Below are 24,660 nucleotides of genomic sequence, written 5' to 3' on the forward strand. Positions count from 1 at the left end.
TAAAAGACTGCCTCCTAGTGCGAGCAGCAAGCCATTATTAAGCATCGTGCTGCTCTGGCTAACGGACTAGCTACGAGGCCTAGCAAGAGACTGACCCATCAGAAAATAGACTCTTGGAGCAGCCATGGCCAAGTGCGGGAGAGGGGTGGGTGTGGGTGTGTGTGTGCAAAGCAAAGGTGTCAGGGAGCTGTGATTCCCTTGCGCAGCGGGGAAATACAAGCGATCCTCTACCCTAAGTGGGGCTTTCACACAGCCAGATCCCCCACTGGCTCCTTTTTTGGATAGGGCCAGTTCTCCACCTAATGAAAGTCTGGTTCCTTTGTGTTTCTCCCTCCCCCAGGCTGCCCCGAGAAGTCCCGTCTGTTTCCGCGGGGCGGCTAGCGCGGGACCAGGCAGATCTCGTAGCTGCGGGGCAGGGAGGCGAACCCGATCAGCTTCGGGGAGATGTCGATGTCTTTGGGCTCGACGGGGGAGCGGAAGCGGAAGTTCTGCAGGATGCTGGTGAGGAAGAGGAAGAGTTCCATGATAGCCAGCATCTCCCCGAAACAATACCGTTTCCCTAGGAGAGAAGACAGAGGAGGTGTCATGGCCCGGCCGGAGCAGGGTTCCGGGGGCAGGTGAGAATCTGGGAGGGGGTCTCACCCCTTGTCCAAACTCTGCCCCAGCCTGGAGCAGTGGGGATTGTTGGGGAAATTGGGCACCATTCGTTTGAAGATCTAAAGAGGGGAGGCCGCATTACTTTGCTGTGCTGGGAGGGGTTAATGAGGCAGATCTTTAGCTATAGACAGTCACTGACTTCAGGAAAGCGGCCGGACGCTCTGAGCACTGCAGCTGGGCAAATAACAGGGGAGAAAAATCCCCCTGCTCTGTTCAGTGAGCCTGACCTGGGACGGACTGCGAGGATCCAGGAGGATGGAGAAATAGCACACTCGGGATGGAGATATTACCGTCTAAAGTGATCACTGCGATCATCTCGCCTGACCTCAGCAAAGCACATGCAGGAGAATCTCACTCAGTTACTTCCGCTACTGAGCCCAGTAATCTGTGTTCAGCTAAAGCATCTCTTCCGGAAAGGCAGCCAGTCTGGATCTGCAGCATCCAAGCAATGGAGAATGGCCCCCCCCGACTCCTGGGAAGCTGTTCCAGGGGCTAATTCCCCCCAGTGTTAAAAATTTGCACTTTAATTCTAGTTGGAATTTACCACCAAGCTTCAGCTTTTGGTCTTTGGCTCCCATTCTGCCTTTGCTAGATTAGGGACCCCGCTGCTGTCAGAACCCAGTTCTCCTCCCAGGCGGTGCTGATAGACCGGGATCAAACCACCCCTTAACCTCCTCTCCACTCCGCTCCTGGAGTCTTTCTGTTCGGCAGCTTTTCCAGACCTCCAATGCAGCCTGCTGCTCTCCTCTGAACCCTTTCCAGTTTGTCAGCACCTTGTGTGAGGCGTGGACACCAGAACTGGACACGGTGTCCCAGTCCCGGTCTCACCAGTGCTGCATTCAGAGGTAACGTCACCGGTCTACTCCTGGGCCATGTTCCCCATGGCTCCCTGGGCAGGAACACGCCCGATCGCGCCATTGGGAGACTTGGATTCACTGGTGTGAGGAGCAAACGATCGAGCCAAAACGTTCTGTTGTGCTAGGCTCTGGACGGACTCACGGGGAGAGACGGTCCCTACCCCAAAGAGCTCAAGGCCCCAGTTCAGCAAGGTGCTTCAGTGCACACTGACCCCTGCGTGTGTGTGAACAGCCCCACTAGCTGGGGCTCTGGCCCCACTGACTCCAGGGGAGTGACACTGATTTACACCAAGGAGCGATCTGGCCTCACAATTCTGTGTCCGCAGGGTGAGGTCTAGCAGCCGGGGGGCTGGGCCAGGCCTAGATCTCGCTGCTTGGGACGCTCGGAACCGAGCTCTGCGGAGGGATTCGTACCTATTGAGAAGGGCACGAAGGCGTCGCTCTTCTTAAACTGGCCGTTCCCATCCAGGAAATGGCTGGGGTCGAAGGTGTCGGGGCTGCTGAATTGCATGGGGTCATACAGCACGGATCCCAGCACTGGGTACACCTCCGTCCCCTGGGGGAAGAGACGGTGACAAACAGCAACGATTAAATGCCGATAACCCACAGCACTGGACGCTGGGGCACAATTCAGGGTCATTCTAACCACGGGAGGAATTTGCAATACAAGCAAATATCAAAATTCAAGTGGCCAGGAGAGGCCAGGATCCACGGTTCATATCTTGTGTCTCCAATGCCCTCTGCTCTGGGGACTGCACGCTGCTCCTCCCAGAGTGGGGAAGGGAACTCAGGAGTCTGGATTCCTCGTTCTCACCACTGAACCAGGCTGCCCCTGAATACAGCTGTTGTCCAATACTTCGACTATAAGCTCTGTGGGGCAGCGTCTTTGCATTCTGCGCATGTACAGCCCCGAGCGCAGTGGGGTCTGGTCCGTGACTGGGGCTCTTAGACACTCTGGGAATACCAACAGTAAGTACAAGACACACAGGGCCAGATCCCCAGCTGATGAACCGAAATTGGTCAGCACTAGCTGCGCAGACCCCAACCGAGATCAGGGCCCTGTCGTGCCGGGTACTGCACCGACATAGTGAGAGACGCTCCCTGCCCCAAAAGAGCTCCCAGTGTAAATAGACAAACAAAAGCTCCTTAACTGCATGCATGTTAATTTAACAGATGGGGGAAACTGAGGCACAGAGCGATGTCCAAGGTCACATAATGAGTCAGCGGCAGAGCTGGGAATTGGACCCAGACAAAGGGTGGGAGGGAAAGCGAGTCGCCCGAGGTCCTGTAGCAGAGCTGGGAACAGACACCAGGTCTCATAAGCCCCAGTCCGGTGCCCAGCCCACTAGACCACACGACTTCCCAGAGGCTGGCAGAGAACCCAGGCATCCTGAGCTCCAGACCACCACGCTGCCTGATGTACCACCTTGCTTCTGTGCGGAAAGCAGAGACTGGGGCAATGCTGAGCCCTACACAGCCATGGGGCGGGGCGGGGGACAGACGCCCCAGGGGCCTACCTTGGGAATAGTGTATCCCCGGAACTGGGTGTCCCTGGTCACCCGGCGCGCCAGGCCCATGGGGATGACGTCACAGAACCTCTGGAACTCGTGGATGACGGCGTCGGTGTAGGGCATCCGGGTCCGGTCCTCCATGCTCGGGGCGCGGTTCCGCCCGATCACCCGGTCGATCTCCTCGTGGATCCTCTCTGCAGAGACGGCAGCACAGCTCAAAGGGGGGGCCCTGTGCGAATCCGGATTGACCCCCGGGGAACCGAGATCAGAATCTGGCCCTGCCCCCACTGCAGTCAGGGAGTGACTCTGGATTGATCCCATGGGAGCTGAGATCAGGATCTGACCCTGCTCCCACTGCAGTCAGGGAGTGACTCTGGATCAGCCCCAGGGGAACCGAGATCTGAATCCAGACCCTGGAATTGGAATCTGAAATAGCCACGCTGACCCGGCGTTCCCTGACCCGTCGGCTTCCTTTCAATCACGATGGAGCGACACACACAGGACCCTGCTCCCATGTCAAACTCGCTGCCGAGCTGTGACTGTCCGGCCCCATCCGGAGCTGGTGTAGATGGAGGAACCGCCGCTGCCCTCAGCAGAGCCTGGCTGATTTACACCAGCTGAGGATCCGGCCCTTTGTGTTTCCTTTGTCCCCCCTTTCCAGTTACCTTCGATCTCCGGGTGTTTCAGCAGCAGGAGGAATCCATAGCGCAGGGTGGTGCTGACGGTCTCTGTCCCAGCGAAGAAGACATTGAACGCCGTCAGAACAATGTTCTTCAGGGAAAACTCAGAGGCAGGATTTTGCTTTTCCTTTGAAAGACCAAGAAAAAAAATGCCAGGATGCTTGTGAGACCTCTGGGGATGTGGCTGGGAACAGAAGCTGGCCGGGACTCCCTGACACTGCACAGACGCCAGGTCAGCACCCATGAGCGCGGGGAGCTGCACGGATCCCAGCTGAAATCAGGGCCCCCATTGGGGCGGGAGATAGAGTGAGGGACAATCCCTGCTCCAAGGAGCTTACAGTCTCAGAGGATGGCTCTCCATCTCCATTGTATAGGTGGGGAAACCGAGGCACAATGCAATGCTGTGATTCGACTAAGGCCACATGGGGGTCAGTGACAGAGCCCCGATTTCCTGAGTTCCAGCCCCGTGCTTTCACCAAAGCCCGTTGTTCCTAGCCATTTATGGGGCTCAATTTCTCTGCCCCAGGGGGCTTGGGGCCTGAACCGACCTCGTTACAAGTTGAACCCCTGGTTATAATCAGGCCGTTTGGTCTCTCAGGCCTGATGCTGACCCCACTGAGCCATCCCCTCCGGCTACTGCCGGTACCTGCTGCATTTTGACCAGGAAGCAATCGATGAAATCCCGAGGAGCGCTGGGGTCCAGGGTCTCCTGGTTCGCCTTCACCTTCCTCTTGATGAACTTTTCCAGCCCTGCCAGCTGCTTGAACGCTTCGCGCTGGGGGCCGGGCAGGTAGCGCATGGTGTCCGAGAACATCTCGTAGAGCTGGGGGGCACAGAGAGCAAAGACCCCACTGAATATGGGGTGGGTTGAGAGCTGATCTATCTCTCTATATCTATCCCCATCTCCATCCCCATTCCACCAACCTATCTATCTATCTATCCCCATCCACCCCCTCTATCTATCTATCTATCTATCTATCTATCTATCTATCTTTAACACCATTATAAATGCTGGGGGCAAAGCGAGGTTTGGGAGAGAGGCTGGCAGCTCGCGACCCGCCCCCCCATGAAATAACCTCACAACCCCCTGAGGGGTCCCGACCCCCAGTTTGAGAACCCCTGTTCTATCCCCACCCCACTCCTCAATCTATCTACCCATCCCCATACACGCCCCCCCTCTTTCCCCATTCACACTGTCCATCCCCCGACATTCCCCTTTATCTATTTCACACCCATCCCTGCAGATCCCAGGTTTTCCTCTTCGCTGCCCCCCCAGCGTTCTCGCATCCCCCTCCGCTCCCCTAGCTAAGCGGCGCCCCCCCGCTCCCCGCAGCCCGGGGCAGGCAGGTCTCGGAGCCGTGGGATGTGGCCTGGGGCACTCTCATCCCCACCCCCCCAGCGTACCTGCCCCCAGGCCGTGGCGGTGAAGCGGAAGCTCTCGGTGATCATGTAGAGCAGGGAGAGGAACTCCTTGTCCTCGTAGTCGAACCGGTCCCCGAAGACCACGGAGCTGATGACGTTGGAGACCGTGCGGCTCAGGAAGTAGGTGGGGTCAAAGGGCAAACCTAGCGGGGGTTCAGCCAGTGTTGGGTGGGGCACAGGTGAGCCGGGGGGCTGTGCCACGGACCTATCTGCTGCCACAGCCCCCGTGGTCCCCAGGGATCCCCCTCTCCATGACCTCGCAGCCGCCACCTGCCATGCGGACACATGACTGTAAGCTCCGCCCTGGGCAAAGGGGCCACGAAGCCTAGAGGTGAACACCGGACAAGTGCCCCCGAGACAGCAATGGCATTGGTGGCCCACTCCGGTTGCCAGGACCATGGCATCTCAGCACTGCACCATCTTCACCCTATTCCTGACCCCCATCTCGGCAGGACCGGGGCTCTGTCCTAAGTGAACAGAGATCTCCTGAACGCCTTGCTTGAGCCCTGCTGGGATGACCTGTGCCTCAGTTTCCCCACCCGCCTAATGGGATAATGCTCCCAACCGCCTTTGTAAGCCGCTTTGGGAGTGATGGACAAACCCTGCTCTGAGGTTAATTGGTGTGGGGTGGAGACATGGCTGATTAACTGCCGCTGGGGGGCCGGCATCATTGACCCCAGTGGAGCTGCGGCCAGTTCACACCAGCTGGGATCTGGAGCCCCCTGACTCAGGTGGCCCCGGCACCGGAGGAACAGGACGCTGACCAACCTTTCGTGCCCCGCAAGGCTTCCAGCAGGAAACGAGTCTCCTCCAGGATCCGCTCCTCGATGCCTCGCTTCCCCACCCCGAAGTTCCTCAGCGTGGTGATGGAGAATCGGCGCAGCTGCTTCGCTCTCTCCCCGTTGCTGAAGGCCACTCCTGGGGCGGATGAAAGAGCAGAAGGAACCAAATGACTGGAGGGTAGCTAGCGTGACGCCAGTTTTTGAAAAGGGCTCCAGAGGTGATCCCGGCAATTACAGGCCAGTAAGCCTGACTTCAGTACCGGGCAAACTGAACAAAATCGTCAGACACAGAGATGAACATAATTTGTTGGGGAAAAGTCAACATGGTTTTAGTAAAGGGAAATCATGCCTCACCAATCTACTAGAATTCTTTGGGGGATCAACAAGCATGTGGACCAAGGGGATCCAGTGGAGACAGTGTATTTAGATTTTCAGAAAGCCTTTGACAAGGTCCCTCACCAAAGACTCTTAGGCAAAGTGAGCTGCTATGGGATAAGAGGGAAGGTGCTCTCATGGATCAGTAACTGGTTGGAAGATAGGAAACAAAGGGTAGGAATAAATGGTCAGTTTTTAGAATGGAGAGAGGTAAATAGTGGTGCCCCCCAAGGGTCTGCCCTGGGCCCAGTCCTATTCAACATATTCATAAATGATCTAGAAAAAGGGATAAACCGTGAAGTGGCAAAATTTGCAGATGATACAAAACTACTCCAGATAGTGAAGACCAAAGCAGGCTGCGAAGAGCTACAAAAGGATCTCACAAAACTGGGGGACTGGGCAACAAAATGGCAGATGAAATTCAGCATTGATAAATGCAAAGTAATGCACACTGGAAAGCATAATCCCAACTGTACCTATACAATGATGGGGTCTGAATTAGCTGTTACCACTCCAGAGAGAGATCTTGGAGTCACTGCGGAGAGTTCTCTGAAAACATCCACTCAACATGCAGCGGCAGCCAAAAAAGCCAACAGGATGCTGGGAATAGTCGAAGAAAGGGACAGATAATAGGACAGAAAATACCACGTTGCCTCTGTATCAATCCATGGGACGCCCACAGCTTGAATCCTGCGTGCAGATGTGGTCGCCCCATCTCAAAAAAGATAGATTGGAATTGGAAAAGATTCAGAAAAGGGCAACAACAATGATGAGGGGTATAGAACGGCTGCTGCATGAGGAGAGATTAAGAAGACTGGGACTTTTCAGCTTGGAAAAGAGATGACTCGGGGGGAGGATATGATACAGGTCTATAAAATCATGAGGGGTGTGGAGAAAGTAGATAAGGACGTGTTGTTTACTCCTCCTCATAACACACGAACTAGGGGTCACCCAATGCAATGAACAGGCAGCAGGTTTAAAACAAACCAAAGGCAGTATTTCTTCACGCAACGCACAGTCGACCTGTGGAACTCCTTGCCAGATGATGTTGTGAAGGTCAAGACTATAACAGGGTTCAAAAAAGAACTAGATAAGTTCATGGAGGACAGGTCCATCAATGGCTATTAGCCAGGATGGGCAGGGATGGTGGCCCTAGACTCTGTTTGCCAGGAGCTGGGAATGGGCGACAGGGGATGGATCACTTAGTGATTCCCTGTTCTGTTCATTCCCTCTGGGGCACCTGGCACTGGCCACTGTCGGAAGACAGAACACTGGGCTGGATGGACCTTTGGTCTGACCCGGTCTGGCTGTTCTTGTGAGGACTCAAAAGTTGACCACCCCTGAGTTTTGAAAGTTTACTGAGGTTTTTTCCTTTGTGGGGTGGGGGTGGGTGGAGAGAGAAAGCAAGTGCAAAAGGCCAAATGAAATGTGGGGAGGGGGATTTTTTAAAATGGTTTCCCCTCCCCCCTGAAATGAGAATCCCTCCCCACATTGAATTTGGACCCGCTCCCCGGATTGACGACTGAGCTGAGACGCTCCCTATCCGCAGCCTGGCGGAGCGGAGCGGTGGATATGTCTCTCAGGAGCTAACAGGAGGGAGGCTGCTCCCTGCATCGATCGGTGATTGCATAAAGCCAGATACTGCCAGGATTTCTGGGAACAGCCCAGCCAGCCCTGCCTCCGCTCTGCCCCAAGCTATTGGGCACGTCCCCAGACGGAGCAGGTCGGGACTGAGCGACTCTGCCCCGGCCGGGAGCTGCCCCCTCTACGCCCCCCGGCTGGCTCCCCTCCCGCGCACGCGACTGACCGTAGCCCTGGGCGATCCAGTCGAAGGTGGCTTGTTTCCCGCGCCCGCTGAAGTCCTCGGCCTGGTCCAGCAGGGCCTCCTTCACCGCCTGGTAGCCGCACAGCACCACCACCCGCCGGGGGCCCAGGTGGAGGGTGTAGACAGGGCCGTAGCGCTCGCTCAGCTGAGACGGAGACGCCGTGTGGGACAGGGGCACGGAGCGTCGGGGACACCCAGACACGCGCCCTGCTCCCCCCCGCCCCCCACAGGCGCCTGCCTGTCCCCCACTCCCCGCCTCTCCCCTCCCTGCCACCCATACCCCCACCCCATGATCCTCCGCTCCCCGGACACACCAATCCTTGCACCTCTGCTCTCACACAGCAAAGCCTATCCTGCCCCCCTCCAGCCCTAGTGCCCCTCCCCCAACACACCAGCCCCTGCCCCAGAGATACCCGGGGTCGAGCTCGTCACAGAACTTAATAAAGCTCCTGCAGGCTGAGCAGGTCGGCGGCTCTGAGGGGGCATCGGTGGGCGCTGGAGAGCCCCTCGTGGGGTCAGGCCACCCGGGACGTCCCGGGAAAAGCCCACCTACCTTCATGAGCGACTTGCGCATGTTGCTGAGGTCGACCTGCAGCAGGTTCCCGAGGAGGGGCAGCGGGATGGGCCCCGGGGGCATTTCCCCCCGGCCCTGCAGTTGCCGCCAGGTGGAGAGGAGCAGGAGGCAGGAGAGGCAGATGACCAGGAAGAGGCTGATGGCTCCCAGGGGATCCATGGCTGGCTGGGAGCCTCCCCGGCTCCGCTGCCCTTCTCCTGTGATCCAGCGCTGCGGGCGGTCATATAGCCGGCCAGCAGGGACCCTGGCATCGGGGCCTCTCTTGCGTAACCCACTTGTGCAACTGAGGCCTGGCTTCCCTCCAACCCCGGGGTAGAGCTGGTAGAACGAGGGATTCAGGATTCCCGGGGCACAGAGGCTGGAGCAGGGTCGGTTTGTTTGTCCGTCTCCCGTCGGGCCACCCCCATCTTGACCAAACACCAGTGCTCGGTCGGTGAGCAGATGGGGGCGGGGGGTTTGATATTGGACACCCGAGTCCGGAAACGCTTCAGACAAAGACATTGGGCTGGAAGGAGCAACCAGTCCCCCGGAGCCTTCCATTTTCCTGCGCTAAACTGGCCCAGCTCTTGGAGGCCTTGTCTGCACCAGGAGCTACGCGGGCTTTGCTTCGCGGCTGAGCTCTGGGCTGCGGGAGGCGTAGGGGAAGCCAGTGGAATTCAATCCAAGAAGGTAGAGGGCAGACAGGCAAGATAGACTGTGAAGTTATTCCCCAAGATGGGCCCTGCCTGAGTCATCTCTAGAGCTGGGCGAAATGTTTTCAGCCCATCGTAAATTTGCCCCAAAGGGCCTTTTTCAGGGCACCAAAACTAGTCACGACTTTGGATCCCATTCAGCAAATAGTTCCAGCCACAAAAAAACTGATAAATGCCTCGACTTTTCCTTTCGAAAGGGTACTTTGTTTTGAAATGGAGCTAGATTTTTATAAAAAACAAAAAAAGGGTTAAAAAAAAACAACTGAAAAATTAAACAATGAAAACTGGACAAATTGCGTTTCGGATCAAAAGCTAACCTGAGAAAGGAACCGAAAAACGTTGAAAATGGCAGGTTGGTTTTTTTATTTTGGTTCGGGTGGTTTTTGGTCGGGGACAATTTATTTGTCGGGTTTTTGTTCTGGTGAGAAACGGAAAGAAAAAAACCCTCAGGTGACTCAGTGTAAACCACCCGAGTTACACCAGCGTGAATGGAGTTACTTCAGCCTTGCACAGACATGACGGAGAGCAGAATTTTCCCCAGGAGCATATTCCTCCAGCAACGGTGGCTGGGAATACCGGGCACAAAGGGAAAAGAGGGAGTCGCATTGCAGGGTTTATTTCAAAGGAGGACCAGTGGAGGTTGCCCTGACAGGGACTGAGTGACGGGCGCACACTCCAGTGAGAGACAGCGGCATGGTCAGATTCATCCCAGTGCGGAGAGCAAGCCCAAGTCCTGTCACCCCACGTGAATGATCGCCACCCCATCTGAAGCCATATGCCAATCGGATGGTCCAGCTATGGGAAAAGGTTTCTGTTTAAAAGGGAAGCTGTCAAGTTGGGGGCCTAGCACAAACATTCACCTCCAAATTCACCATTAAAGCTGCGGGACTTCAACACAACTCATTTCCCCCACCCCTCCCGAAACAGCCTGAACTGATAAGCCCCAAAATTGGACTTTGGAAAGATACTGTGAATTTTGAAATTTGGCTGGCAACAGATTTGTTTGCCCTGAAATTCCACCTGTTTGTAAATGGCCCCCCCCCCCACAGTCTTCACAAAATCGAAAGATCCCCAAAGTTTCACACAATCTGCAAGATGCTTGGAATGGAATTGTAATCACAAGAGAGTCACAGAATCATAGAATCTCAGGGCTGGAAGGGACCTCAGGAGACCATCTAGTCCAACCCCCTGCTCCAAGCAGGACCAATCCCCAACTAAATCATCCCAGCCAGGGCTTTTTCACGCCTGACCTTGAAAACTTCTAAGGATGGAGATTCCCCCACCTCCCTAGGGAACCCATTCCAGTGCTTCACCACCCTCCTCATGAAATAGTTTTCCCTAATATCCTACCTAGACCTCCCCCACTGCAACTTGAGACTTCTTCTGTCATCCGCTACCACTCAGAACAGTCTAGATCCATCCTCTTTGGAACCCCCTTTCAAGTAGTTGAAAGCAGCTATCAAATCCCCCCTCATTTTTCTCTTCCGCAGAGTGTGTGTGGGTGTGTGTGTGTGTGAGAGACTGAGCCCTGGTCTACCCCACACCGTTAGGTCGACATAAGGCAGCTTATGTCGGTCTCATTATGTCAGTGTCCACACTACAGCCTGGTCCCACAGATGTAAGTGCCCTCCTACGGCCACAGACACCGCATCCCTTACATCAGCTGTCTTGTCAAGTTCATGGCAGGAGCAGTGAAATTGACAAGAAGGTCCCTCCCCTCCAACCCCGCTCCTCTGCAGAGCTGGGTGGCTGGACACTGCTTCCAGCTGGGAGCCGGGGTGAGAAGCCCGAGCGGCCCCTGCGGGAGCCGGGCAGCCTTGTGAGCTGTGAAATGGACAAGGCTGCCTGGCTCCCGGCGGGGAGTGGGCTGGGGGAGGCCGAGAAGCCCCAGGAGGGACGGGGAACGGGGAGCAGAGCAGGGGAACAGCCCATCGGGAGCCTGAGGGGCAGCTGGGCTCCTGGCAGGGAGCTGCCAGCAGAGCAGAGAGACTGGGCTCTCAGCCCCCCCACCCACTGCCCCTCTTAGGCTGGGGGAAGTGCCCCTGGTGAGGGTAGGGTGGACATGACCATGGCTGTAAGTTGGCCTACTATAGGTTGAGTTAGGAGTGTCGTGTAGATGTACCCTCAGAGACAGTGTCTTGTTAGGGGAGATCTCATTCCCTTGTGCAGCTGGAAAACAGCAGCCAGATTCCCCCAGGAGATTCACCCTCTTGGCTCCTTCTCCTGATGGGCGCAGTTCTCAACATGATACATGGCCAGGTCTTTCCTTCTCCATCCCCAGATTTGGCCCTCTCCCTCCCTCTCCCAGGCTGCCCCGAGAAGTCCCGTCTGTTTCCGCAGGGCGACTAGCGCGGGACCAGGCAGATCTCGTAGCTGCGGGGCAGGGAGGCGAACCCGATCAGCTTTGGGGAGATGTCGATGTCTTTGGGCTCGACGGGGGAGCGGAAGCGGAAGTTCTGCAGGATGCTGGTGAGGAAGAGGAAGAGTTCCATGATAGCCAGCATCTCCCCGAAGCAATACCGTTTCCCTAGGAGAGAAGACAGAGGAGGCGTCATGGCCCGGCCGGAGCAGGGTTCCGGGGGCAGGTGAGAATCTGGGAGGGGGTCTCACCCCTTGTCCAAACTCTGCCCCAGCCTGGAGCAGTGGGGATTGCTGGGGAAATGGGGCACTGTTTCTTTGAAGATTTGTAGAGGGAGCAGCTGCGAGGGGTTAATGGCTTTCGTCAGGCCCGACTTTGATGGCTAGACACTCACAGGCCTGGTTCAAACTGGTGGGTGCTCTCAGCACTGCAGCTGGGCGAATAATGGATTTTTCAGAAAAACTGGAAAAAACATTGTTTCGGTTCGAACTGAAATGAAATTGTTCGATATTTTCGTCACAGCGAACGGTTGGAAAAAATTTCATCTCGACTCAACGGAAACATTTCGTTGGGACTAAATCCAAGTTTCAATTGCGTCAAACCGAAACGTTTCAGTCGAGCCGAGATGAAATTTTTATCAACCCTTGGTTTCGATTTCCATCGTTTGAAACATTTTTGACTTAAAAAAAGTGAGAGGAAATTTTGAAACGCTAACTCGTTTCTCACTGAAAAATGGAAACGTCTGGTTTCGAAAGTGTTGCAAAATTTTGACTTGTTCAGAGTTTTGGCTCGTTTCTTTCCGACACAAACAATTTAGCGACATTGTGGTCGCATTTCGCCGATAAAGGTGCCAATGAAGAATTACCCCTTCCACTCTGTTTAATGATACTGAGCTCAGATGGACGGTGAGGACCCAGGAGAACAGAGAAATAACACGCTCGGGTCCCAGATTCTCTGGCCAGAAGGGCCTATTGGGATCATCCAGCCTGACCTCTGCCCAGCACACGCCATTCAGTTTCACCCAGTTACTCATGCAGTTTGCCCAGCAACTTGTGTTTAATTAAAGCGTCTCTTCCGGAAAGGCAGCCAGCCTGGATCTGCAGCGTCCAAGCTACGGAGAACGGCCCCCCCCCGACTCCTGGGAAGCTGTTCCAGGGGCTAATTCCCTCCAGTGTTAAAAATTTGCACTTTAATTCTAGTTGGAATTTACCACCAAGCTTCAGCTTTTGGTCTTTGGCTCCCATTCTGCCTTTGCTAGATTAGGGACCCCGCTGCTGTCAGAACCCAGTTCTCCTCCCAGGCGGTGCTGATAGACCGGGATCAAACCACCCCTTAACCTCCTCTCCATTCCGCTCCTGGAGTCTTTCTGTTCGGCAGCTTTTCCAGACCTCCAATGCAGCCTGCTGCTCTCCTCTGAACCCTTTCCAGTTTGTCAGCACCTTGTGTGAGGCGTGGACACCAGAACTGGACACGGTGTCCCAGTCCCGGTCTCACCAGTGCTGCATTCAGAGGTAACGTCACCGGTCTACTCCTGGGCCATGTTCCCCATGGCTCCCTGGGCAGGAACACGCCCGATCGCGCCATTGGGAGACTTGGATTCACTGGTGTGAGGAGCAAACTGCATCTGTGTAATAGCTACCGTGGTACCTGGAAATGGAATGGCAACTAAGGTGGCCCCCACAAGCCCTATGGAACTAATGAGAAGGGAAGAGCTCACTGGGAATCAATGGAGGGGTGTGTAAAATAGTGTAAATCAATAGAAGATGTTTGGATGTGCCCCTCTCCTGTGACTATAGAGGAGCCTATGCAAGGGGTGGACAGTTGGGTGTATTGTGTATAAGGTGTTTTGCTGGGAATGTGCATATTACTGGGGGCACAATTACACCAGCCCATAACCAAACTACACACATCTACATGCTGCTATCTGGACTTTGGTGCACAAATGGATCTGTGAATCTTATTGCTGTGAATAAGCCAGGGCTTACTGCCTGATTCCATACCAAGTGGTCAAGTTGGTTTGGACAATATCCCATTTCTCTGTGAACATTCAATGGACTTATGATATGGAGAAAAGCAAGCAAAACCTCCAGGGGCAGCTTGTTGCAACTGCCAGCAACTGGACACATCAGATCGTGACCCTATCGAAGGAGGAGAGGCAGTGGTTTGGGGGTGTCTCGAATGTCGGACCATACTGCAGTGGTCAGGACTCAGTGTTGCTGTGGATTTTGTATTGTTAACTGTACTTGTGTTACGTTGCATAGGGAGATAACCTATAAGGAATGTAATAAGCCCTCCCAACCCTACAGTGTACTAGACAACCCGGACTCAACCTTCTTGGGCCCACTCTAATGGGAAGTCTGGAACACTAATTGGAATAGGTGTGGTATGCCCGTCCGAGAGAAGGTGCAGGGCACTAGACTACACACGGGGCAGTGGGACAAATGGAATATCGACACCTTCCACCTTGGTGCCTGGCCCTATCAGGAAATGTGTCGCCATATGTCCTATGCTTTTCCAGGGATACCTGGGCAGGAGGCTCCCAAAAGAAAAAGGAAAAAAAAAGGGGTGGAGTGTTAGGATATAGATATTCAGGCCTGTCGGTAAAGGCCTGTACTCTAAGAATTTAGATGTATTCTTATCACTTGGCTAGTTCTAGAGGTATAAAAGAAAGAATCAAAATCACTGTCTGCTGGTGTAAGGGCCTTCTCTTACTGTGACAGTCTGAGGCCCCTGTTCTTAGGCTAAGGCCTTTGGCTAAGCAGCAGAGGCAGCCATAAGCTGGGAAGCGACCGGTCACATCCTCACATTCCAAACTAGTCACATTGAAAGAAGGTGCTATTGGGCTGTTAGGATACAATCCTGTCCTGATTGTATTCCTATCACCTCCAGAGAAAGGGAAGTGCCTAGAAAATGTAAAAGGAAACTTAGTTTGATAGCCTCCTGTCTGGCAAGAACTCACTTATCAATAGCTGGGATGTGAAATCCTCACTTCTGTATTGTTTTGTCATTATAGTTCCCACTTTGCTATTGTTTATTTGCATGGTCTCTGTCTGGTTCTGTGATTGTTTCTGCCTGCTGTATAATTAATTTTGCTGGGTGTAAACTAATTAAGGTGGTGGGATAGAATTGGTTACATAATCATGTTACAATATGTTAGGATTGGTTAGTTAAATTTCAGGAAAATGATTGGTTAAGGTATAGCTGAGCAGAACTCAGGTTTTACTATATAATCTGTAGTCAATGAGGAAGTGAGTGGGGGTGGGTGGGTGCGGAGATGGGAACAGGGAATGGGTGTAAGGAAATTGGAATCATGTTTTGCTAAAGGGGGAGATGGGAACAGGGAATGGGAGTGGGGAAACTGGAATCCAGTTTGGCTAAGGGCAGGAATGGGAACAGGGACACAGGTGTAAGGCTCTGTGGTGTCAGAGCTGGGAAGGTGGACACTAAGGAAGGAAACTGGAATCATGCTTGCTGGAAGTTCACCCCAATAAACATCGAATTGTTTGCACCTTTGGACTTCGGATATTGTTGCTCTCTGTTCATGCGAGAAGGACCAGGGAAGTAAGTGGGTGAAGGAATAAGCCCCCTAACACAAACGATCGAGCCAAAACGTTCTGTTGTGCTAGGCTCTGGACAGACTCACGGGGAGAGATGGTCCCTACCCCAAAGAGCTCAAGGCCCCAGTTCAGCAAGGTGCTTCAGTGCACACTGACCCCTGCGTGTGTGTGAACAGCCCCACTAGATGGGGCTCTGGCCCCACTGACTCCAGGGGAGTGACACTGATTTACACCAAGGAGCGATCTGGCCTCACAATTCTGTGTCCGCAGGGTGAGGTCTAGCAGCTGGGGGGCTGGGCCAGGCCTAGATCTCGCTGCTTGGGACGCTCGGAACCGAGCTCTGCGGAGGGATTCGTACCTATTGAGAAGGGCACGAAGGCGTCGCTCTTCTTAAACTGGCCGTTCCCATCCAGGAAATGGCTGGGGTCGAAGGTGTCGGGGCTGCTGAATTGCGTGGGGTCATACAGCACGGATCCCAGCACCGGGTACACCTCCGTCCCCTGGGGGAAGAGACGGTGACAAACAGCAACGGTTAAACGCCGATAACCCACAGCACTGGATGCTGGGGCACAATTCAGGGTCGTTTTTAGCCATGGGAGGAATTTGCAGCAAACGCAAATATTAAATCGCAGGAGCCTGGTCAGGCCACAATCTGATGTTCACGTCTTGGCACGTGTCTCCCAACGCCCTCTGCTCCTCCCGGAACGGGGAAGGGAACCCAGGAGTCCGGACTCCCCATTCTCACCACTGAACCAGGCTGCCCCTGCAGATTAATACTTAAAATTTAAGCTCTGTGGGGTGGTGTCTTTTGTGGGTATTTGTACAGCACCGAGCGCGGGGGGGTCCTGGTCCGTGACTGGGGCTCCTCGGCATGATGGGAATACAAAATGTAAATGAGAAAGTACTGGGGCAGGTCCTCAGCGGCTGTGCCTATGCTCATGTACACCAGCCGCGGCGCTGGCCCATACACTATACACAGCGTGAACCTCCTGGCTTTCCACACCCACAGCGTGTCTTTTAAGATGGCACTGGAAGTCAGGCTCAGAGTATTTATCCACATCTATGAATGTTATTATTAGGTATATTACGGTACCGCCCCAGACTCCCCAGCTGCCATCAGAGCCCCGTCGTGCTGGGCACTGGACAAAGGGAGCGATATTTCCTCTACCAAAGAGCTTCGGTGTAAATAGAAAAATGGTGGGGAACCATTAACACCATTCGTTAATTTAACAGGTGGGGGAAACTGAGGCACAGGGCGATACCCTAGATCACATGCCGAGCTAGTAGTCGAGCTGCGAATAGAAATAAGGTCTCCGGTGCCGTGCCCACTAGATCACACGACTTCCTAGAGGCAGCATCGGGCCCGGTCCACCGCCCAGTCTGTGGCACTGTGCCGGAATCCAGAGAAAGCGACAATGCTGAGCCCGACACAGCCATGGGGCGGGGCGGGGGACAGACGCCCCAGGGCCTACCTTGGGAATAGTGTATCCCCGGAACTGGGTGTCCCTGGTCACCCGGCGTGCCAGGCCCATGGGGATGACGTCACAGAACCTCTGGAACTCATGGATGACGGCGTTGGTGTAGGGCATCCGGGTCCGGTCCTCCATGCTCGGGGCGCGGTTCCGCCCGATCACCCGGTCGATCTCCTCGTGGATCCTCTCTGCAGAGACGGCAGCACAGCTCAAAGGGGAGCCCTGTGCGAATCCAGATTGACCCCCGGGGAACCGAGATCAGAATCTGGCCCTGCCCCCACTGCAGTCAGGGGGTGACTCTGGATTGATCCCATGGGAGCTGAGATCAGGATCCGGCCCTGACCCCATTGCAGGCAGGGAGTGACTCTGGATTGACACCGGGTGAACAGAGCTCAGAATACAACCCCGGGCATTTCAGTTTGCCATAGCCACACTGACCCGGCGTTCCCTGACCGTCGGCTTCCTTTCAATCACGATGGAGCAACACACACAGGACCCTGCTCCCACGTCAAACTCGCTGCCGAGCTGTGGCTGTCCGGCCCCATCCGGAGCTGGTGTAGATGGAGGAACTGCCGCTGCCCTCAGCAGAGCCCAGCCGATTTACACCAGCTGAGGATCTGGCCCTTTGTGTTTCCTTTGTCCCCCCTTTCCAGTTACCTTCGATCTCCGGGTGTTTCAGCAGCAGGAGGAATCCATAGCGCAGGGTGGTGCTGACGGTCTCTGTCCCAGCGAAGAACACAGTGAGCGCCGTCAGAACAATGTTCTTCAGCGAAAACTCAGAGGAAGGATTTTGCTTTTCCTTTGAAAGACCAAAGGGGAAGAAAGGGACGTTTGAGAGAACTCTGGGGATGTGACTGAGGGCGCAGCACAAAAATGGAGCAAAAGACAATCCCTGCTCCTAGGCGCTTACAGTCTCAGAGGAGGGCTCTCCATCCCCATTGTACAGGTGGGGAAAGTGATTTGACTAAGGCCACACGGTGGGTCAGAGCCCAGATCTCCTGAGTTCCAGCCTGGTTCCTTCTCCCAAGCCTGTTGTTCCTAGCTATCTATGGGGCTCCATTTCTCTGCCCCAGAGGGTTTGAGGCCTGAACCGACCCCGTTACAAGTTGAACCCCTGGTTATAATCAGGCCGTTTCGTCTCTCAGGCCTGATGCTGACCCCACTGAGCCGTCCCCTCCGGCTACTGCCGGTACCTGCTGCATTTTGATCAGGAAGCAATCGATGAAATCCCGAGGAGCGCTGGGGTCCAGGGTCTCCTGGTTCGCCTTCACCTTCCTCTTGATGAACTTTTCCAGCCCTGCCAGCTGCTTGAACGCTTCGCGCTGGGGGCCGGGCAGGTAGCGCATGGTGTCCGAGAACATCTCGTAGAGCTGGGGGGCACAGAGAGCAAAGACCCCACTGAATATGGGGTGGGTTGAGAGCTGATCTGTCCATCCCCGGACACACCCCTCTGTCTGTTCACACTGTCCATCTCCCGACATTCCCCTTTATCTATTTCACACCCATCACTGCAGATCCCAGGTTTTCCTCTTCGCTGCCCCCCCAGCGTTCTCGCATCCCCCTCCGCTCCCCTAGCTAACCAGCATGCCCCCCCCCGCTCCCCGCAGCCCGGGGCAGGCAGGTCTCGGAGCCGTGGGATGTGGCCTGGGGCGCTCTCCTCCCCACCCCCCCAGCGTACCTGCCCCCAGGCCGTGGCGGTGAAGCGGAAGCTCTCGGTGATCATGTAGAGCAGGGAGAGGAACTCCTTGTCCTCGTAGTCGAACCGGTCCCCAAAGACCACGGAGCTGATGACGTTGGAGACCGTGCGGCTCAGGAAGTAGGTGGGGTCAAAGGGCAAACCTAGCGGGGGTACAGCCAGCGTTGGGTGGGGCACATGCGAGTTGGGGGGCTGTGCCACGGACCGTCTCCCCTCCATGGATCCCACAGCCCCGCGAGTCACTCCTGTCCCGCCACCTGCCATCTTCACACGTGTCAGTGGGGGAACGGTCCTGCTATGGTGGGGAACTTTTCTGGCCCACGTGCTGCCCCGGGGGAATGGGCTGGCCACAGGATCCGGGTCCTCGCTCCCACTTCTTTCACCCTCCCACGCAGCAGAGTCCTCGTAACCCCGACAAGGCTGGGCCCCGGATTCTGGGGGGGCTGCACCCTGACCCTGATCGTGGTCACTTCGGAGAGGGGCCAGGGTGTCCCCACTGCGGGGTCCTCGCTCCACACCGGCCGCTTCCCCGACCCACGGAGCCGTGCATTACGTTCAAACCAAATACAAACCGAATTCAACACCTGGAAAGAGCTCACGCACCGGCCGGCTGTGGGAAGTGAGACCAGTTCACCGCCTTTTCCTCTCCTGTCCCAGGCCCTGGCTCTGCTGTGGTGACACCGGCTTGGACCCGCCCAGACGCCAGGTGGCAGGACTCTTCTCCCCAGCGTCACACCCCCCCCCAATTTGGGTCACGGCCCCCCTCTGAGTCCGGCCTGCAAGATCTCTGGTCTGGCGACATCTCCCTGCCTGGGGCCCCGCTGGCTCTCCTCAGCCGGCACCTCCTATCCCGGCTCTGGCCCCGTGGCTCCCCCTCGGCATGGCTGCTCCAGCTCCCCAGCTCTGCCTTTCCCCTTAGCTCTGCCCTCCTCTGGTTCAGACAGCTCCCGCTCACACGGAGGATGGACCCCTGGGCTCTTGACTCCCTCATTGGCCGGCCTGCCCTGTCAATCAGGCTGACCTTGAGCAGTGGCCTCTCCCCATTGGCCTGGGGGACTGTCAGTCTCAGGATCTTGATTTCTCATCGGACCTACCCCTTTATTTTTGTACCGGGAGAGAGCCACCAAAGAATGCACTGAGTGCCGGGGGGGAGGGGGGGGCCGGGGGGGGGCGATGGTGCCCCGGCACCTGGCTGAAGGATACCTGGAGGCCCAGCCCCACGGCACCGTGCAGAGGCAGCAAGGTGGCGTGGGGGAGAATGAGCCCAGCCCCTCACCCGCTTCCCCGTCACCCAGAACACAGCGGATCCCAGAGCAACCCCAGGCCACGTGCGGTTTACGGGAGTGTCCACGAGAGATCAGCCCACCGACGTGCAAGCCTTAAACACGCAGTTACAAAGTTCTTCGTTCGATAGCCACAAACACTTCTTCTGCCTCGCACTGAGATTCGTTTGCTGGCCCAGCTGTTTACCTGGGTGTTCCCCTTCCCTGCCAGACACGCAGGCAGCTTTACACGTGTCCTGACACCTCAAATACACAGTCTACGTATTACACCCTCTAGTGGAGTCCTGTGAATCGGGGCAGAGCAGGGATTTGAGCCCATGCCTCCTAGGCGAGAACCCCCTCGCTGGCCTGCGGGGTGAGCACTTCCCCGCTCTGTGACTCAGTTTCCCCACCTGCACAATGGGCGTTATGACACTGACCATCTTTACAAAGGTCCACAGGTAAGAACCTCGGCTGGTGTAAACTGGTGTCAAGGTCAACGGAGTGATGACAATTCACAGCAGCTGGGGGTTTGGCCCCACTGACTGTAACGGAGCTATAGGGGGTTCACAGCAGCTGGGGGTCTGGCCCCACTGACTGTCACGGAGCTATGGGGGGTTCACACCAGCTGGGGGTTTGGCGACTGTCATGGAGCTATGGGGGATTCACACCAGCTGGGGGTCTGGCGACTGTCATGGAGCTATGGGGGATTCACACCAGCTGGGGGTCTGGCCCCCGACTCACGTGGCCCCGGCACCGGAGGAACAGGACACTGACCAACCTTTCGTGCCCCGCAAGGCTTCCAGCAGGAAACGAGTCTCCTCCAGGATCCGCTCCTCGATGCCTCGCTTCCCCACCCCGAAGTTCCTCAGCGTGGTGATGGAGAATCGGCGCAGCTGCTTCGCTCTCTCCCCGTTGCTGAAGGCCACTCCTGGGGGGGAAGGAAGCAGACCATGGTGCAGGGGGTCCGGGGGGGTGCTGCCAACGCTGGCACAATGCAATCAACCACGAGGGGGCGCTAACGAGAACCCGTTCCCCAGGCCGGTCCTGCCCCGAGTTGGCCTGCGGATTTATTTTATTCGCTGTACCATGGGGGCAGCTGGCGGCCAGGACCCCACGGCATTAGATGCTGAACAAACATAGAACACCAAGAGCCAGTTCGCGCCCTGGGGGGGGGGATGGTGCAGAATTTCCTGGAAACCCCGTGTCCCTTGCTCCCCCCGTCCCCCGTCCCCCCCGCACTTTCACATGTCTCTGAGGTCTCCACTTTTTCATTTTTTATCCCCTCGTTCCTTAACTTCCAGGTGGTTTTCACTGGAAACAAATGGAAACGACACCGAATGAAATGGAGAAGGGGAGGGAATATTATTGATTCCCCCCCCCCCCCCAAAGGAGAGCTTTTGCCCTAAAAAATTGCCTTTGGACCTGCTCTACAGTTGGGCAACTGAGCTGAGACGCTTCCCTTGCGCGGCCTGGTGGAGCGGAGCGGTGGATCCGTCTCCCAGGAGCTAACAGGAGGGAGGCTGCTCCCTGCGTCGATCGGTGGTTGCATAAAGCCAGGAACTATTTCCGGGATTGCGGGGAACGGCCCAGCCAGCCCCCCGCTCTGCCCTGCCCCAGGTTTTGGGCACGTCCCCCGACGGAGCAGGTCGGGACAAAGTGACTCTGCCCCGGCCGGGAGCTGCCCTCTCTGCGCCCCCCGGCTGGCTCCCCTCCCGCGGACCGTAGCCACGGAAGATCCAGTCGAAGGTGGCTTGTTTCCCGCGCCCGCCGAAGTCCTCGGCCTGGTCCAGCAGGGCCTCCTTCACCGCCTGGTAGCCGCACAGCACCACCACCCGCCGGGGGCCCAGATGGAGGGTGTAGACAGGGCCGTAGCGCTCGCTGATCTGCCAAGGACACGGAGATGCCATGAGACGCGGGGACAGAGCGTTGGGGACATGCAGAGACGCTCCCTGCCCCTCCTCGCCCCCCACAGAGCACCCCCAAGCCCCAGGCTTTACCTCTCCCCCCTCCTATACACCAACCCCTCCCCATCCACCCACCATCCCCTCCCCTTCTACAACCCCATCCCATCCCATCACCTTTCCCTTCCCACGCCCCCCCACCCCATGATCCCCCTCTCCTCACACCCCTAACCCTTGCCCCTCCCCCCCACAGCCTGCCCTTCCTCCATGCCCCACCTCTGCCCCCCCCCCACTATACCCTGCGCTTCTCCCCTGCACAGGTCCCCCTCTCCACGCAGCGATACCCGGGGTCAAGCTTGTCACCGAGAATTAATAAAAGTTCCTAAAGACTGAGCAGGTCGGAGGCTCTGAGGTAGGGTTCCCAATTTTGGTTGGACGCATTCCTACAGATTTCATCACATGGCATAATCTTTAATGAAAGATCAATCTTTATTTCCTGGAGACTCTGGGCCAATCCTGGAGGGGTTGGTCACATTATCTGTGGCGCTGTTGAGGGCTCAGGCCGCCCGGGCTCCCCGGGGACGTCCCGGGAAAAGCCCACCTACCTTCATGAGCGACTTGCGCATGTTGCTGAGGTCGACCTGCAGCAGGTTCCCGAGGAGGGGCAGCGGGATGGGCCCCGGGGGCATTTCCCCCCGGCCCTGCAGTTGCCGCCAGGTGGAGAGGAGCAGGAGGCAGGAGAGGCAGATGACCAGGAAGAGGCTGATGGCTCCCAGGGGATCCATGGCTGGCTGGGAGCCTCCCCGGCTCCGCTGCCCTTCTCCTGTGATCCAGCGCTGCGGGCGGTCATATAGCCGGCCAGCAGGGACCCTGGCATCGGGGCCTCTCTTGCGTAACCCACTTGTGCAACTGAGGCCTGGCTTCCCTCCAACCCCGGGGTAGAGCTGGTAGAACGAGGGATTCAGGATTCCCGGGGCACAGAGGCTGGAGCAGGGTCAGTTTGTTTGTCTGTCCTCCCATCGGGCCACCCCCAGTTTACAGTAGGGAAGTTTTTCCAGTGGTTACCAGATGTGCCCGATCCTTTGGGGTACGCGGTGGGGGGGAGGTTCTGTAATTCTGTTAACGTCCTGCTTGTGTCACTTGTGTGTTCCTATGGAGCTCTGCTCCTTCCTTCTGCAAGTCCCCTCCCAATGGAGCTACCCTGCAGGACCTCGGTTCCCCCGGGCTGGGTTCCTCCAGCCCTAGAACCAGATGAACACACACACACACACACACAGAGCAAGTCTGAGTGGACCGCGTCAATCAGCCCTCTCAAGCTGACCCCCTTCTATGTCCCTGTACAAAATGGGCTAGATCAAGCACCGCTTTCAGCTGCTCCCCTCCCTTATATGCCGCAGGTTTAACACGTCCCTGTCCTCACTTTCACGTCACAATTGTACTGGCCGTAACCCACCTGATGAGCAAACCCACAGGATTTTTGGGCACTACAGGGATCTTCAGCTTCGGTACAAGGAGCGCTGCTGCAGAGTAAATGGGGGAAGCTAAAAACCCAAAAAAGTAAAGTTCAGAGAGAGAGAGAGGGAAGCAACCAGCTTAACCATAATAGTTATTTATTGAATAATAGTGATAACTACACAAGGAGAGCCTAAACCAACATAACAGTTACATTACGAAAGGTTAATACCTGAGGTAGAAAAGAAAACAGAGAAAGAGAAGAGAGAGGGGGATCTCACCCACTCCATGGAGCTTGAACAGGTCGGGGTTCCCAGTTGATGGAGGTGGCTCAGGGTCCTGAGTGCTGGAGACAGGCAGAGCCCCCACCACGATCAGTCAGGAGATGAAGTCCCAGTGCAGCTGAGGCAGAGTTTGGGTCCATGCGTGACAGGAACATAGGTTGGGGTTTTTGTAGAGAAACAACAAAGGTTCAAGGGAGAACACTAGATAAGTTTACAGGTAAACAGATGACTCAAAGGTTTTCTTTAGGCTAGACAATAGGAGCTGATCACTCTTGGCTCTGGGTGGTGTTTTCTTGCAGGGAGCTCACAATGCAACTGGGCTGCTTCAGTATTTTGGATACCAATAAAGGATTTATTACTAGAATTGGTCTGATAACTGCTGAGCTGGGTGTGTGCAGGTATGGGTTCATTAACATCTGGTGCAGAGATCCCCCAGGATGCAGTGCTTTCCAGCTTTTCTGGTCCCAGAGTTCAGTGCAGTTCTCTGTTCTCCATTCTGTATGCAAATTGAGATGTCTCCTTGTCCCATCTTTCAGATGAGGCATGGGGAGTTGCCTCTGTTTTCCGTTCAGTATGCTAATGGAGATGTCTTAATCTTGTCACCCTTGTCAGGAGGGGTCTAGGTGTGTCTCCCATCCACCCTTCATTGCTCTCTGCAAGTTTTTTCTCTAATGGGTTTTGGTTTAAGGAGAGGCTGGGGGCGGAGGGGGTGTCTTTCATGAGTCAGACAGGCTGGATACTGCGCCCTGATTCCCCAAGAACACAGAGCTGACTGGTATCACAGTTGACTAAATATCGGTGCGGGGAGGGGGGGGGGGATATTGGATACCTGAGGCTGGAAAAGTTTCAGCCAAAGACATTGGACTGGAAGGAGCCTCCTGACCCAGTCCCTGGTGTAAGGGATTAAGAAGCTCAAGTAACCTGGTTGGCACCTGACCAAAGGAACCAATGGAGACAAAAGATACTTGCAAAACTGGGGGGGGAGAGGCTTTATTTGGGTTCTTTGTTTCTGTGTTTGTTTGCTCTTGGGACTAAGAGGGACTGGAAATGAATCCACGTTCTCCAAATCTTTCTAAACAAGTCTCTCATGTTTCAAACTTGTAAGTAACAGCCAGGCAAGGTGGATTAGTTTATCTTTGTTTTCTCAACTTGTGAATTTTCCCTTTGCTAGAGGGAGGTTTATCCCTGTTTTGTTGTAACTTTGAGACTAAAGTGAGAGGGGGTTCCCCTGGGCTCTTTGAATTTTCTGCCACTCTGTAAGGTTAACTACCAGGCCAAGTTTACAGAGGGGATTCTTTT

General features: G+C 55.7%; 2 protein-coding genes across 3 annotated transcripts; both read right to left on the reverse strand.

The window, feature by feature from the left end:
- Positions 1 to 377: 377 nt before the first annotated feature.
- Positions 378 to 8,842, reverse strand: LOC141976530 (cytochrome P450 2A13-like). The gene is made up of 9 exons (XM_074937534.1): positions 8,663 to 8,842; positions 8,092 to 8,254; positions 5,896 to 6,045; positions 5,110 to 5,270; positions 4,352 to 4,528; positions 3,691 to 3,832; positions 3,032 to 3,219; positions 1,929 to 2,070; positions 378 to 559 (listed from the first exon to the last, which is right to left on the reverse strand). Exons 1-9 carry the CDS (start codon positions 8,840 to 8,842, stop codon positions 378 to 380), a joined length of 1,485 nt encoding a protein of 494 aa, XP_074793635.1.
- A 2,878-nt stretch (positions 8,843 to 11,720) lies between these two features.
- On the reverse strand, positions 11,721 to 22,410 carry LOC141976531 (cytochrome P450 2A13-like). 2 transcript variants are annotated; one of them, XM_074937535.1, is made up of 9 exons: positions 22,231 to 22,410; positions 21,445 to 21,607; positions 20,503 to 20,652; positions 18,442 to 18,602; positions 17,957 to 18,133; positions 17,421 to 17,562; positions 16,764 to 16,951; positions 15,650 to 15,791; positions 11,721 to 11,902 (listed from the first exon to the last, which is right to left on the reverse strand). In XM_074937535.1, exons 1-9 carry the CDS (start codon positions 22,408 to 22,410, stop codon positions 11,721 to 11,723), a joined length of 1,485 nt encoding a protein of 494 aa, XP_074793636.1. The 2 variants fall into 2 exon arrangements, with proteins under 2 accessions (XP_074793636.1, XP_074793637.1); XM_074937536.1 differs by lacking the exon at positions 21,445 to 21,607 and adding an exon at positions 21,924 to 21,929 and having other exon boundaries at positions 22,227 to 22,410.
- Positions 22,411 to 24,660: the final 2,250 nt, after the last annotated feature.

The sequence above is a fragment of the Natator depressus genome, chromosome 23 (genome assembly GCF_965152275.1).
Source record: "Natator depressus isolate rNatDep1 chromosome 23, rNatDep2.hap1, whole genome shotgun sequence".
Lineage (NCBI taxonomy): Eukaryota > Metazoa > Chordata > Testudines > Cheloniidae > Natator > Natator depressus.